General features: G+C 38.3%; 1 protein-coding gene across 1 annotated transcript; it reads right to left on the bottom strand.

Moving 5' to 3' along the window:
• Positions 1 to 2,005: 2,005 nt before the first annotated feature.
• On the bottom strand, positions 2,006 to 14,510 carry pdzd9 (PDZ domain containing 9). Its single transcript, XM_062964441.1, has 5 exons — positions 11,727 to 14,510; positions 11,011 to 11,064; positions 5,268 to 5,441; positions 4,956 to 5,148; positions 2,006 to 2,550 (listed from the first exon to the last, which is right to left on the bottom strand). Exons 1-5 carry the CDS (start codon positions 11,992 to 11,994, stop codon positions 2,034 to 2,036), a joined length of 1,206 nt encoding a protein of 401 aa, XP_062820511.1. The 5' UTR covers positions 11,995 to 14,510; the 3' UTR covers positions 2,006 to 2,033.
• Between the last annotated feature and the right edge of the window lie 2,484 nt (positions 14,511 to 16,994).

Raw genomic sequence — 16,994 nt, 5'->3', positions numbered from 1 at the left:
GGGCCTACCAGTGGATTTCTATGGCTGAGCAGGGATTGAAACCCTGGTCTCCCATTGTCCTTGTTCAGTATTGAGACCATGGTATCATGCTGGCTCTCATTCCCTCCTTTATAGCATCTCTTAAAACCACTGTATTTCTTCGATTCTAAGACATATGTTTCTTTTAAAAACATCTCTAAAAATGAGGTGTGTCTTAGAATCGCAGATGTATCTTATGTATTTTTATTGGTGTGGTGGGACTGAAATTGGGGCACATCTTACAGTCAGTGGCATCTTACAACTGAAGAAATATAGTAATACTTACAAGCAATCTGTGCCGTTTAGTGGAAAGATTGGACTCTGATGTAACTAATGGATGGTTGCATTTTCCTGTATTGTACATCTGTTAAAGATTATTTTGGTGGTCTTTTTGCAAAGTCAGCTGGGTGGCACTGTATGGACAGGATCAGAGATGGGCCCCTAATCTGTGAATCACATAGATATTTGGCATTATCTCTCCTAGCTTTTAGATGACCACTTTACAACTTCTTTGAGGTGGTGTGTGTTTGTCTTTTTTCTAAATGGCATTGTTTCCCTGTTAATCAATTTGAATTTAGTTGTGGTTCATTTGCACTTTATTGTAGAATCTGGTAGGATGGAAATATGAGAGGTATACATGTTTTAGAATTCTAATTCATTCTGTTCATGTATCTCTTTAAATCTAAATTAGGGAATTATTAACGGCCTTAAATCCCAAACTTGTGGAGCTTCATCAAATGTTTAAAAGTGTCTTGCTTGTTTTTAAGGGGTTTTGGGGGGTGTATGGAAAGATGAGATAAAGTTAATTAAAAAATATAGAAGACAAGGAGCAGCTTTGTATGACTGGGGAAACTCTAGCCAACATGATTCTCATGTGCAGTTTGACAACCATATGGCTACACAAAAGAGGCCAGCAAACCGGCCAAGAATTCTAGCATACACATACATTTTGCAAATAGGGTTGCGGTTAGAAGTTTAGAACAACTCCCCTATTGTTCCTGACGATATCCTAACTCCCCTATCATTCCTGACCTCAACATATGGATGCTTGCAAGTACAGTAGAGTCTCACTTATCCAACATAAACGGGCCGGCAGAACGTTGGATAAGCAAATATGTTGGATAATAAGGAGAAATTAAGGAGAAGCCTATTAAACATCAAATTAGGTTATGATTTTACAAATTAAGCACCAAAACATCATGTTATACAACAAATTTGACAGAAAAAGTAGTTCAGTACGCAGTAATGCTACGTAATAATTACCGTATTTACGAATTTAGCACCAAAATATCATGATGTATTGAAAACATTGACTACAAAAATGCGTTAGATAATCCAGAACGTTGGATAAGCAAATGTTGGATAAGTGAGACTCTACTGTAATAGATTTTTTAAAGTGGATTCATTTTAGTACATTAGAATTATCTTGAAGTTCATGCTATTACCTTTAAAAGTGGAAAACAACTGCATGCTAGTCTTGCAGTTATAGTCTGAAGTTTGTCTAATAGACATTGAAAAACAATGTCTGCAAGATTGTTATTCCCTGTGCCACATTAAAAGGACATCCCTTGTTTCAAAAACCAGGTTTTCAGATCATCAGTTGTGTTGTCGAAAGCTTTCATGGCTGAGATCACAGGGTTGTTGTATGTTTTCCGGGCTGTATGGCCATGTCCCAAAAGCATTATCTCCTGACGTTTCACCCACATCTGTGGCAGGCATCCTCAGAGGTTGTGAGGTCTGTTGGAAACTAGGCATTAAGTGGGGTTTCTCAAGAGTTCTTTCTCCCACCCTGGACATTATTCCATAGATATATAAACTCCATTTGCCTAGTTTCCAATTTCTGAGGATACCTGTGATAGATGTGGGCAAAATGTCAGGAGAGAATGCTTCTGGAACATGGCCATACAGCCCAGAAAACATACAACAACCCCAATCTTATTATTAGTTGCAGGATGGCAAGTGTGAGAAAGATCCAGGAGAGACCCAGTTCCTGGAAGTACAAAACTTTTGCCTGTTTATTCATATTCGTAAGCATGCTTATCAAGCCAAAATGCATCAGAAACAGAAGATGAAGACCCTGATGACGCACCCACATGATGTTTTTCCATAGTCCAGTATGGTGAGGAAGAGGTTACATACGAACTTGAAATATCCATTTCATTTTCCTCTTTAGAATCTGTATGAATCATGATGTCGCAACCAATATCTGAACCCACAGTAAATGTATATGTTTTCCTTTCAACGATGTGCCAGTCTTTAGAGATCCATTTTGGTTGGTTAGAAGGCTCAAAAGAAACTGACTGTACAGCCCTCACATTAGGAAAAGTCTCTGAGTGGACACTTCTGCTGCTGACAGGAGCCCCTGTGACTCCAGTTCGAGTGCAGATGCCGTCCTCATCGAAGCAGACTGTGTTGGACTCGCGTGCCACTTTGTCCTCTTCGTTGCCACCACTGCAAGGAAGGTGGTCACTAACAATCTCATCAGAGCCTTCGCTGCTTGTCCACGCTTCTTCGCTGGCACAGCTTGATGTCCTAAAATTTACAATGCAATTACTTTTACAAAATACCTTATTTCTCAAGATACGATCCTTCTCTGAAACGTTAGAGAGCCGTAGAAAAGACATACAGACAACCATGAGCTGGAAAAATGGTCTTCCTGTGTTCCTGTTTGGTGATAATGCCCTTATAAAAAAGCTGACTCCAGTCAAGGTATTTTACTAGGAAGTGCTTCCAATTTTTGAAGAATACAGCTGCTGGTTTTGTCTGCCAGCCGAGCTTTCCATTACTTGTTTTCTCCATTCCTTATGTAACTTAACAATACAATTCTTTGGAGATGGAGAAAACATCTGTTTGGTGTAATAAATGTCCACATTAATCACTAGGATAGGAAAGACTGTTAAACACAAATTAATTCCACTGAGTGTTTACAGAAAGCCAGGGCAATGCTACTGCAAGTTTTGGAAACAATGCTATGTGGATCTTGAAATGTTGTTTAAACCAAGCAGAGGTTGTCGCAAAGAGAAGTGCTCCTTGCAAAAACCAACCCAATTGTTAATCTTCGCTGGAGGTCCCCAATGTAACCATACTCCCTTCCCACAGTTATCAGAATGATTTTGTGGATTTTGTGAAACTTACATAGAGCTGACCACATAGCAGAGAATATCTAGCCACATTATCTTTAGTATAAAACCATTGCTGGTGTCGTTGTATGTCTTTCGGGCTGTGTGGCCATGTTCCAGAAGGATTCTCTCCTGACGTTTCACCCACATCTATGGCAGGCCACCTCTGAGGATGCCTGCCATAGATGTGGGTGAAACGTCAGGAGAGAATACTTCTGGAACATGGCCACACAGCTCGAAAAACATACAACAACCCTGTGATCCTGGCCATGAAAGCCTTCGACAACACATTGCTGGTGTCGATGACTTTCATGGCTGGAATCACGGAATTGCTGTGTATCTTTTGGACTGTATGGCCATGTTCCAGAAGCTTTCTCTCCCGGAACATGACCATCCAGCCCGAAAAACTCACAGCAACCTACTGCTGGTTGGTTTATCTGCTACTTTTCAGTGGGAAAATTGAGCCCCCAGTGGCGCAATGGGTTAAATCCTTGTACCAGCAGGACTGTTGACTGAAAAGTCAGTGGTTTGAATCTGGGGAGTGGGGTGAGCTCCCGTCTGTCAGCTCTAGCTCCCCATGCAGGGACATGAGAGAAGCCTCCCACAGGATGGTAAAACATCAAACATCCAGGCGTCCCCTGGGCAACGTCCTTGCAGACGGCCAATTCTCTCATGCCAGAAATGACTTGAAGTTTCTCAAGTCAGGAAAAACAAGGGGAAATAGTGCCTTCACCACAGGCAAGATGTCTTATATTGAGTAATGCACTGATCCATATATGGAATATGCCAGGATGAGAATTACATAAGCTGCATGCAGCCCTCACTTCTCCCCGAAATTAGATTGCCAAACAAAGATGCGAGATTAAAAAAGGGATGTAAACAAGCACAGACCTCCTGACAACGTAATTGTTCAAAATCAGAATTGACCTAATGCAAGTACAGAAGTGATGGGGAAATAGAACCATCGCCCTTTAAACCAGGAGTCCCCAAATGAAGACCCATGGCCCGGATATGACCATCCAAGACCTTGCCCTAAACTTAGGATTGCCCTAAGTCAGAAACAACTTGAAGATACATAATAACAATCCTAATTAACTTGACTCTCTCATCAGCCAAAAGCAGTCCCACACTTCCCATTAAAATTACGGGTAAGCTTAAGGTAAGGGTTTCCCCTGACGTTAAGTCCAATCATGTCTGACTCTGGGGGTTGGTGCTCATCTCCATTTCTAAGCCGAAGAGCCAGCGTTGTCCGTAGACACCTCCAAGGTCATGTGGTTGGCATGACTGCATGGAGCGCCATTACCTTCCCGCCAGAGCGGTACCTATTGATCTACTCACATTGGCATGTTTTCGAACTGCTAGGTTGGCAGAAGCTGGAGCTAACAGCGGCAGCTCACGCCACTCCCGGAATTTGAACCTGGGACCTTTGGTGTGCAAGTTCAGCAGCTCAGTACTTTAACACACTTCGCCACCGGGGTTCCTTTTACTGGTAAGCTTATGTTGATTAAAATTGTTCTTCATTTGAAATATTGTATTGTTCTTTGATATTTTCAAACTATCGTCCAACCCCCCAACAGTCTGAGGGACCTTGAACCAGCCCTTGGCTTAAAAAATGTGAAGACCCTGCTCTAAAGTTTCCGAGTCCTGATCTGTATTGACCAGCTGTGGTTCTGCAGGATTTTTCCTAACACTCCCCAAAGACATAGAGACAAAGCCTTCTTCCACTCGGCTCTCAGTTCTAGTCCAGATTCACCCTTCAAGGAACTATATTGGCCCAGGATCCCCCAGAATGCCTCTCGGGAATGTGCAGATCCTTACTCTTCGATCTCAGGTCCCCTTATTTCAGGAATGTTGTTGACAGCAGCTTCCCATCTCTTGGGCAGCTTCATAAAATCTCTGTAAACCTGGATCTGCAGAACTGTCCCAATGGGGGTGTTGTGCAAAAGTTGCCTGAGCTCTCGCAGGGTCCATCCTAAAACATTCGCATGTCCGATCTTCAGAAGTGTATCCCCTGGTGAGAGTAGCAAAGAAGGTTGAATGACACACCAAGGCAACAAAGCATTCGATCAACTGGAGTGAGATCACATTTTGCTTTTACTAAACATAGCCAGGGATAGGCTACTTCCTTACCTGATTGCAGTTTTCCATCTCTTTCTGCTGCGCTCTTCTCTACTAGACTTGCAATCTGGAGGTAGGGCCCATTTTGGATGAGTATTAAGCCTAACCCGTCCTCTTCCATTTGTATATTTGTCTTAACTGTTGTGCTTAAAGTATGCTCAGATTGGTCCATATTTGAATCTTCCTCTAAACAAAAAAGAGGCAAAGTCGTTACAAGTCTAAAAGAAGTTGAGTTTAATTTTCTATTCAAACCAGTAACCCACAAAGCCCATCATGCCCTTTTGGTCTCTTGGTTCCAATATAGACAGATCCAAGAATACTTTAATAGAGACAAAAATAACAGGTTTTCAGAAAAAGACACTCTTTGGGACAAAATTAGACTCACAGAGAGAAAAGCAATAACTAAAAACTACAGAATCTTGTTACAATGGGCTACAGAAACAGAGCAAGTTAAGGACTGTATGATAAAATGGGTGTCTTATGTGAGACATCCAATAAACATGGAGGAATGGGAGAAGATGTGGAACCACAAGATGAATTATTGTCACGCCCAGGCAGTGGAGCACTAGAACCAATACACTGAGGCCAATAACAATCTAATATCTTTATTAAGGAAATAGTAAGGTGGAATAAAAATGCACACAGAATAAAGTTCATCAATAGACCTTCCAGGAAAGGTCAAATATAGTCCAATAATATATTGTCCAGTATATGGTATTAGAGTTCAAAGTTATAATCCAAACCGAAACACACTCAACTTCAAAGCAGTTGAGTGGGGAAAATATCCAAGATTCTTCTAGAGTTCATAGTAAGTCCAAAGCAGGGAGTTGGATCCAAACTAGGTACTTGGCACAAGATGCAAGGCTGGGTACACGGCAAGATAGAATCAAGAAGCACGGCAAGGCAAGGCACGAAGGAACTGGAGTTGCGGACTCAAAGCGTAGTCCACACTTGGCTGGAACCGAAGCTATTCCGTAAGCTGATCTGTTGACTCCGCACGGATTTCTCAGTGCGGGGAACTTTTAAAGAACTTCCAATCTCTCTGCAAGGCAGGTGTTCAGAGCTCCTTTTCCCAAGGGAAAAGAGCTGAGCCAACAACTATGTCCAGATGTGATCCTCCTCAAAACTTCTCTGGGGAAAGAAGCTAATTAAAAGATTGTCTGGCTGCTATCCGGGCGCTCCTCCTTGTTTGCGTTTTTTCCGAGCGACTAGTCTCAAAAAACTCCTTTCTCGAAAAAGGGGGAGAAGCGCTGGGAATAGGCGCCTGTTCAAGGTCTGTGATAATAAGTTCCTGGTCGGAATTGTCAACAACTGGCATCTGGAACTGAACATTCTCTTGCTGAGACGGCAAAAATCCCCTGTCCTCATCTCCATGATCCATCATGGCGCTAGGGTCAGGACTTAGAGGTCCAGGGGACATCACAATTATACTTATTCATACGACCTCAAGGAGAATTGGTATAAAATGATGTATCAGTGGTATATGACCCCCCAAAAACTGGAAAAGTGTTACAAGAACGTAAAGGACCAATGTTGGAAATGTGAAAAACATGTAGGCACATTTCTTCACATGTGATGGGGATGCAAAACAGCAAAGGATTATTGGGAAAAAATACATGAAATGATACAAAAAATCATCAAAATAAATTTCCAGTTGAGACCAGAATACAGTAGAGTCTCACTTATCCAACATAAACGGGCCGGCAGAATTTTGGATAAGTGAATATGTTGGATAATAAGGAGGCATTAAGGAAAAGCCTATTAAACATCAAATTAGTTTATGATTTTACAAATGAAGCACCAAAACATCATGTTAGACAACAAATTTGGCCGAAAAAGTAGTTCAATACGCAGTAATGCTATGTAGTAATTATTGAATTTATGAAGTTAGCACCAAAATATCACGATATATTGAAAACATTGACTACAAAAATGCATTGGATAATCCAGAACGTTGGATAAGCGAGTGTTGGATAAGTGAGACTCTACTGTACTTCTTATTAGGAATGACTAATATGAATTTCAACAAGAATCAAGAGATTCTATTTAATTATTTCGTAACAGCAGCCAGAATAGTATATGCAAAGAAGTGGAAATCAACAGAAATACCAACTAAAGAAGAATGGATATTAAAAATTATGGATATAAAGAACATGGATACACTGACATATTACTTGAAGACCCATCAGGGTAAACCAAAAAAAGAAACAGACTGGTCATTACTGACATCTTATATAGAGCAAGAAGAACTTTTTACAAAAACATAATGTCGGAGTGGACTTATAACAATAACAAATACAAAATATTACATTACCCAGAAGAAAAGACGGGAAGTACTCCTTTTTTATTATTATTATTATTGTTGTTATTTTTTTATTTCTTCTTTATTTTTGCTTTTATTATCTCTCCTCCTCCCTATGACACCCTCCCTTTTCACTTTCTTTTCTATACTTATTATTGTTCTCACTCTTTTTATGTTCAAAAATGCTTAATAAAAATATTTTTTTTAAAAAGCCCATCATGCCCTGTTCTGAAATATAAAACTTCTCTGGATTATACAGGGAAATAGTTGCAAGTACATTTTCAAATATATAACTTTTTTCCCTCTGGTTTCCTTTTCAACTGTTATTGAGCCATGGTATCTCCCCCATCCCCAAATGATTTATAGTTCACTAAGTGTGTGTGTGTGTAGATATATACCATATATACTCGAGTATAAGCTGACCCGAATATAAGCTGAGGCACCTAATTTTACCACAAAAAAACTAAAAAAACATTGACTCCAGTATAAGCCACAATACCAATAAAATTACATTAATTGAGGCATCAGTAGTTTAAATGTTTTTGAATATTTACATCAAACTGTAATTTAAGATATGACTGTTCAACTCTGATTAAATCATTATTTTCATCTTCTTCAATGTAAACATGCTTATGTATCCTTTTAATAATAATAGAGTGAAATAATAAATGTAATAATAATAATAAATGCAGTAAAATAATAAATGTAATAATAGAGTAAATAATAAATGTATTAGTAATAATAAAAATAGAGTAAAATAAATGTAAAAGTAGCAACAATAATAGAGTAAAATATTAAATGTAATAATAATAATAATAATAATAATAATAATAATAATAATGATAATAATAATAATAATTAGAGTAAAATAATAAATGTAACAATACCAATATTAATAGAGAAAAATAATAAATATACCATATATACTTGAGTATAAGCCAGCCTGAATATAAGCCCACCAGGACCCTCACCCGAGTATAAGCCGAGGAGGCTTTTTTTTCACTCCTAAAAAAGGGCTGAAAAACTAGGCTTATACTCGAGTATACACAGTATATATATATTCATTTAAAAAGAATAATAGTTCTAGGGTTTAGAGTTGCTCAAGTTCTAAACTTTAGATTATTGGGAATGAACCCAGTAACAGCTATACCCCAGGAACTATATCATAACTAACCCTTTATTAAATTATATCAAATTGATCATTGTTGTGTAATTTGTGTCTTTTAGACTGTGGACTGTATCTATTTCTATTTCCCATATGAAGTGTATATAAACTGCTTCTTACGGTGCATCAGAATGTAGCCCAGAGACAGCCACCCCTTTCTGTCCCCTTTCAGGTAATCTCCTGAGAATGGGGGGGGGGGGGGGGGAGAGCAAATCCCTCTGGCTATTTCCCAAGACAGGTAATCAGCAGATTCATTGTGTGTATGCAAAGATACGTGATGTCTTTTGCCAGGCAGATAAACTCAGGATATGTGCATTTATTAACTCTTTTATTGACAACCAGATCCTTGATTACCTAAGATCAGCAACTTTGTCCCTGGAAGTACAGTAGAGTCTCACTTATCCAACACTCGCTTATCCAACGTTCTGGATTATCCAACGCATTTTTGTAGTCAATATTTTCAATATATCATGATATTTTGGTGCTAAATTCGTAAATACAGTAGTTACTACATAGCATTACTGTGTATTGAACTACCTTTTCTGTCAAATTTGTTGTATAGCATGATGTTTTGGTGCTTAATTTGTAAAATCATAACCTAATTTAATGTTTAATAGGCTTTTCCTTAATCTCTCCTTATTATCCAACATATTCGCTTATCCAACGTTCTGCCGGCCCGTTTACGTTGGATAAGCGAGACTCTACTGTATAGGTTGCTTACCTGTAACTGTATTTCTTCGAGTGTTGATCTGTGAAATTTGCACATATGGGTTTCCACTGCGCCTGCGCAAGACTTCGGAACATTCTAGAGCAGGGGTCCCCAAACTAAGGCCCGGGGGCCACATGCGGCCCATCGAAGCCATTTATCCGGCCCCCATGGCACAAAGGCAGAAGGGGGTTGGACTAAATGACCCAAGGGTTCTCCTCTTCTCTTTATTATTATTATTATAATTATTATTATTATTAACATTGAGGCTGGGAGGCCATCTGTCAGGGGTGCTTTGCTTGTGATTTTGGTGAACAAAGGCAGAAGGGGGTTGGACTCAATGGCCCAAAGGGTCTCTTCCAACCCTCTTTATTATTATTATTATTATTATTATTGACACAACAACATTGTATGACACAGCAAACACGATAGATATGCTGGATTTCGTATCACAAAATCACAAGTCGAACACTTCCCAAGTGTCTAGGACGGTGTGATTTATGATTATGATTATGATGATGATGATGATTATTATTATTATTATGATGACACAGCAAACAAGATAGATATGCTGGATTTCGTACCACAAAATCACAAGTCAAACACTTCCAAGTGTCTAGGACTGTGTGATGTATTTTCGGATGATGCACGCAGATCCCAGTAGGGTGGCCTTTTGCAGTTGGCAGATCGTGATTTTGTCAATGTCTATTGTTTCCAAATCCTGGCTGAGATCTTTTGGCACGGCACCCAGTGTGCCCATCACCACTGGGACCACCTGTACTGGTTTTTATTATTATTTATTATTATTATTATTATTATTATTATTATTATTATTGCTTGGTGGCCAACTATAGTCCGGCCCTCCAATGGTCCAAAGGATTGTGAACTGGCCCTCTGTTTAAAAAGTTTGGGGACCCCTGTTCTAGAGCTTGAAGGAGCAGCAAATGGCGGTAGCCCCGCCCCTTCTCCCCATACACAATATAAGCCTGAGGGCGGGGCTACGCCTCAGTTCTCAGCCGCCAAGATAGCAACTGAAAACAAGGCATGACATAGCGGGGAGGACGGGCGGGGCTGTGCAAATTTCACAGATCAACACTCAAAGAAATACGGTTACAGGTAAGCAACCTATACTTCTTCTACGTGTTGTCTGTGAAATGCCATGAAGGTATATAGTCGTTTGTAAATTGGATGTTTGTAACTCCTGTATATATTTGGATGGAGTTACACTTTTTAAAATGTACCTGTTCCGACTTACATATAAATTCAGCTTAAGAGCAAACCTACACAACCCATCTTGTTTGTAACTTGGGGGCTGCCTGTGCTGAATCCGACACCCGTTCCAGGTGTGCTGTCCCCCTTCTCCTTATTGTCTTATCTTGCTGCCTGGCTTCTCCAAGCATGACAGTATGTTAAGAGTGGTGAAACAGTATCCTCCATTCAAAGATAGGGCAGGGGGGACTTGTAATATCTAAACAATTGTAATGCGGAACTCCTTCTCAAGATAGCATTAGTAGCACAAACACAATCCGATAACCGTTGCCAAATTTTGTGGCACTGAAATCCCAAATCTCCTGCCACTCACCTGAATCCCAAGCCCAAGAGTCATCAGAAGCAGAGAATATGGTGTCCTCATCTTCTGTAGAGAAAACAATAATGGGATTATGTTCCAAAATTCATTTTGCTTCATCTTCATTTCAAAAACCATTTCCCCCAAACACTAGAAACTACAGTTGGAGAAATATGAGTCCCTAAAACCTCCTTGGGCATGTCAGATTCATTACACAGTACTTTGGATGCCAGCCAAGGTACCATCAATTACAATCCTAACATTAGTCAGCAAAGTCATTTTTTTCGTGTCAGGAGCGACTTGAGAAACTGTGAGAGAATTGGCCATCTGCAAGGATGTTGCCCAGGGGACGCCCGGATGTTTTGATGTTTTTACCATCCTTGCGGGAGGCTTCTTTCATGTCCCCGCATGGAGCTGGAGCTGATAGAGGGAGCTCATCCACGTTCTCCCCAGGTTGGATTCGAACCGGCAACCTTCAGGTCAGCAACCCAACCTTCAAGTAAGAAGGCTTTAAGCCACTGCGCCACCGGGGGCTCCTGAGCAAAGTCATGATTGATCAAAAACACATACGTGGAACATAACATCTAACATTCCCATTCTAACCACAAGCTTGTAAAACAATGCAACAATTATCTGTGAACAAAATAGTGGCATTTGTGGAAAAGAAAAGGCAGGAAATTGAGGCTGAGTGTTTTACAGGTGGTTTAAATATATTGTAGTGTTATAGTTACCTGATGATGCCGATGACCATCTTCTAGCAGATGATCTCCTTCTGACAGATGACTTCCTCCTCTCATATGATCTTCCTCTGGATGAAGATCTCCTTCGGTACGAAGGTCTCCTTGGGGATGAAGATCTCCTTCGGTATGAAAGTCTCCTTGGGGATGAAGATCTCCTTCGGTACGAAGGTCTCCTTGGGGATGAAGATCTCCTTCGGACAGATAGTCTTCGGGGAGGTAAAGATGACTCTCTCCTAAAATAAGAAACTCTGCGATCCATGGTTACAAAGCTTCAAGAAACTGGTTAACCAAATAAAAAAAATACCTCTGGTATGCCTTATGAGAAGTGACTCTGACAGTAACCTACAGAATCACATGAAAACACCTAGTAGGCAAGGTGATATAGATACCTAGCAACCATTTAGAATCCCCGTTGAATTCCAAGTGTCTTGGAACCTCCAGCGATGGCTAAAGATCAGAATCTGACCTCACAAATGTCCTCCATCTTTTAATGTCTTATGTATACTACTACTACTGAAGGGACGATAAGCCAAAATATAGTAAACTTTTGCCTATGTAGCTTTGCCTCTGCATGTGCCCCTCCCTTCCTGTGAGCTGGTGCCTTTCTCCAGGAAGTTCCAAGACCAAAAGTTAGCTTGAAATTAACAAGTGAGGTCACAGGTATCACTTATGCCAAGTGGGTGTGGAAGGTGAGGAAGACCCTCAGCCATTGGTCAATTTTAGATAAGCCAAAGGTATAAATTCTTTGTTTGCTGCGCACATGTTGCGGCAGCCATTTGCAAGTACAAACCTTTTGGGGTGTACGGCTGTCCCGCCTTCTCACAGCTGTGGTGAAAATAAACTTTGCTTTTTGCATCTCTCACTAGACTGAGTTTTTCTGCCTGATTTCCCTCCTGAGCCAGGACCCTTTGAAGGTAATTGTCTTACACTACTGGTATAGAACTGTGATTGAAATGGCCACTTCTGTTGGTGAGCTTACAGTTAAGGCAAAGAGCTACAGAGGGAGCTATAGGAAGCCAATGTCCATGTCGAAAGTCAGTCAAAAGTTGGTATCCAAAACTAATACCGCAGCAAGGGCATCCCATATGGCAGAGTGTCCTTTTTTTGCTCCTCTCTTCTCTGTTGTACACCAATCCCTTCCAAAGAAGTAAAGACAAGCGGGAGAAGATGCACTTGCACCCTTCCTTGATGGCTCCTGGAGATGGGATCGACCCCCCCCCCCCCCCAGGACTTCGTGAAAGATAGTTCATAAATCAAGGCTTTATCTCTATATATAAAAGAGTAATGAAATTTCAGCGTAGGACAAAACAACAAAACTACACATCCCAGAAACACTAAACTTGGCAGCACAACCCCTCATCCATGCCTCTACGTTCATACAACAAAAAGCTCCAGCTACTTCAGAAAACGGCCAGGCTTTGAGACTGCAAGCCTATTCACCTGACCAACAAAGGATTCCCATAAGCCACAGCAATGCGTGACCGGGCAAAGCTAGTATTTCATATATTTACTAAAATCCCTGCACCAAAGGTGTTTGACCTTTTAGCCTGAGGCAAGAGATAACAACCCTGTCAATCCTTTCCTGACAAACAAAAGCACTCCCTGTTTATTCAGACAAAAGAGTTAGCCAATTTTAAGCCACATGCTTGCCCTTATTTCTCACTGCTTATCTTTCTGCTTTTCTTGTATTGACACACATTTTCCAATATTATTTTCCTTGTGCAGAGCCTGCCAGACAAATATGTATATTTACACCCCAAGAAGCAGTCTAGAAATCCCTCCTGGACATTTACTCAATGACTCAATCATAATTCCTCATTAATCCCTGGCAAGTCCATTGTTCCTAGATAAGCCCACCTCCTCATCCCTGATTGGTGGGGGACCCCAAGGCATAGGGAGCCCTCTGATTGGATGAAGGTTCCCGCCGCCATTTTAAGGACCAATCAGCGCATAGGGAGGCGGGGAAAGGTGTAGCGCGAAATTCAATCCGCGCCTCCCATATTTTTGTTATAAAAGAGGTGGATCTGTAAATGTATGTTATGGTTCCTTGACGAATGATCGCGGGGGTCATCCTTTTTCAGCTGAAACTGAATAAAACTCGGAGTTCTTTCTTCAACATCCTGAGGGTGAGAAATTCTTTGGCTAAACCTTGATTGATCTATAGCGGCTCCCGCTCTTGCCAGGATCCTCGGACTCACGCCCGAGAGAGGAGCGGGGGATTCCCTTCAAGAAGGAAATCCCTATCTAAAAGAGCTCGATATCAGAGATGCCACTTGCCTCTTCCATGACTTGATAGGAAATGTTTCCAAACAAAAGCTGACCCTGTAGCTTTCTGCATACAAAGCACATGCTTCACAACTTAGCAGGGATTCCTCTTGTGCTCCATTCCAAAAAAATTAGCACTGAAATGTCTGAAATGTTTGCTCAGATAACATCGTTTTCTCCAAAATTCTACTTTAAGTAGCTCTACACTCCACTGCGGCCTGAATATGGCAGTTTTATTATACCCAGTAATTTGGACAGAAGAAGGTTCTAAAAATAAACTGGGTAGACAATCCCCATCTAAATGTCACATGGCAATTAGTGTTACGGGTGTGTGATTTCAAGATGCCCACTGGAAGGAAAGGGTGTTGCTACGGTCAGATATATTTTTAGAAGTGTTACGACTTTGTGGCTTTGGAGTTGCCAGACCTGGCAGTCTAAAATACCAATCATAGGTCAGCCATCCTACAACAAGTGTAGGTTTAGATTTCTGTTTATTTGCACTTTATTTATTTTATTTATTTTATTTTTTTAACTTATATGCCGCCACTCCCCTAGGGCTCGGGGCAGCTTACAAGAACAGGCTAAAATCAACAATTTAAAAAACATCTTTAAAACATCTTTTAAAACATCTTAAAAACAGCCTAAAAGCACCTTTTAAAAGCACTTCATTGAAAGAAATCAGTATATCTAAGAGGTTATCTTAAAAAGATCCACTTGTTATTATTCTTTACTGTGTCTCAGCCTCTCATGTGCTATGTGTCTGTATGTGAATGAATGTGTCTTACTATATAATACTACAGTAGAGTCTCACTTATCCAACATTCTGGATTATCCAACGCATTTTTGGAGTCAATTTTTTCAATACACTGTGATATTTTGGTGCTAAATTCGTAAATACAGTAATTACTACATAGCATTACTGCGTATTGAACTACTTTTTCTGTCAAATTTGTCGTATAACATGATGTTTTGGTGCTTAATTTGTAAAATCATAACCTAATTTGATGTTTAATAGACTTTTCCTTAATCCCTCCTTATTATCCAACATATTCGCTTATCCAACGTTCTGCCGGCCCGTTTATGTTGGATAAGTGAGACTCTACTGTACATTGTACTATACCACTATACTGCAATATTATCAGTAATACAGTAGAGTCTCACTTATCCAAGCTAAACGGGCCGGCAGAACCTTGGATAAGCGAATATCTTGGATAATAAGGAGGGATTAAGGAAAAGCCTATTAAACATCAAATTAGGTTATGATTTTACAAATTAAGCACCAATACATCATGTTATACAACAAACTTGACAGAAAACATAGTTCAATACGCAGTAATGTTATGTTGTAATTACTGTATTTAGAAATTTAGCACCAAAATATCACAATATATTGAAAACATTGACTACAAAAATGCATTGGATAATCCAGAACCCTTGATAAGCGAGTCTTGGATAAGTGAGACTCTACTGTATAACCAATTATATATTGTATATATTATATATTATATTATATAATTATATATACTATATAATATTATTTTATTATATTACTTTATTATAGGTTACATATAATATATATTATTGCATTATTTTATGATATTACATATATTACATAATTATATATTATATATTATGATATATTACATATTATATTACATAATTATATATTAATATAAAGATATTGTTTTATTATTTCATATTAATTTTATTATATATTATATATTGTATTACATATTTATATTTTATATTTTTATTGCTTTCTGATATATATTGTATTATGTAATTATATATTACAGTATATATATTTATATTACTTTATTATAGGTTACATATAATATATATATTATTGTATTATTTTATGGTATTTCATATTATATTACATAATTATATATTATATATTTCATATAATATATATATTATATTGTATTATGATATGTTACATATTATATTACATCATTATATATTAATATAGACATATTGTTTTATTATTTTATATTATTTTTATATACAGTAGAGTCTCACTTATCCAACGTTCTGGATTATCCAACGCATTTTTGTAGTCAATGTTTTCAATATATCGTGATATTTTGGTGCTAAATTCGTAAATACAGTAATTACTACATAACATTACTGCGTATTGAACTGCTTTTCCTGTCAAATTTGTTGTATAACATGATGTTTTGGTGCTTAATTTGTAAAATCATAAACTAATTTGATGTTTAATAGACTTTTCCTTAATCCCTCCTTATTATCCAACATATTTGCTTATCCAACTGTTGGATAAGTGAGACTCTACTGTATTACATATTGAATTACACAATTATATATTATATTATTTATTGCTTTCTGCTATATTATTTATTATATTACATAATTATATATTACAGTATATATATATATATATATATATGATATTATATTATTACACAATTATATATTATATAAATGAATATTATTTCATTATATTTTATGATATATTACATATTATATTGCATAATTATATATTATATTTTATATTATATATATTATATTTTATTATATATTATACCTTATTATTACAGTAGAGTCTCACTTATCCAACGTAAATGGGCCGGGAGAACGTTGGATAAGCGAATATGTTGGATAATAAGGAGCGATTAAGAAAAAGCCTATTAAACATTAAATTAGGTTATGATTTCACAAATTAAGCACCAAAACATCATGTTATACAACAAATTTGACAGAAAAAGTAGTTCAATACACAGTAATGCTATGTAGTAATTACTGTATTTACGAATTTAGCACCAAAATATCATGGTGTATTGAAAAAATTGACTCCAAAAATGCGTTGGATAATCCAGAATGTTGGATAAGCGAGTGTTGGATAAGTGAGACTCTACTGTATATTGTTTTATTATAATATCCTTTTATTACATTATTTTATTTATATTATATACTTTATATTATTACAGTAGAGTCTCACTTATCCAAGCCTCGCTTATCCAAGCTTTTGGA

This window comes from Anolis carolinensis, unplaced genomic scaffold, assembly GCF_035594765.1.
Source record: "Anolis carolinensis isolate JA03-04 unplaced genomic scaffold, rAnoCar3.1.pri scaffold_13, whole genome shotgun sequence".
Lineage (NCBI taxonomy): Eukaryota > Metazoa > Chordata > Lepidosauria > Squamata > Dactyloidae > Anolis > Anolis carolinensis.
Note: the sequence above shows the minus strand (reverse complement) of the source record. Positions and strands in the feature narration are given on the sequence as shown.

Excerpts from the sequence above, each read along its gene's own strand:
- pdzd9 (XM_062964441.1), bottom strand. The coding sequence starts at position 11,994 with ATGGATCGCAGAGTTTCTTATTTTAGGAGAGAGTCATCTTTACCTCCC. Across the intron at positions 5,442-11,010 it reads CTCTTGGGCTTGGGATTCAG|AGGAAGATTCAAATATGGAC; the intron begins GTGAGTGGCAGG and ends TTTTTTGTTTAG. Across the intron at positions 2,551-4,955 it reads AGGGGACCTGAGATCGAAGA|GACATCAAGCTGTGCCAGCG; the intron begins GTAAGGATCTGC and ends TGTAAATTTTAG.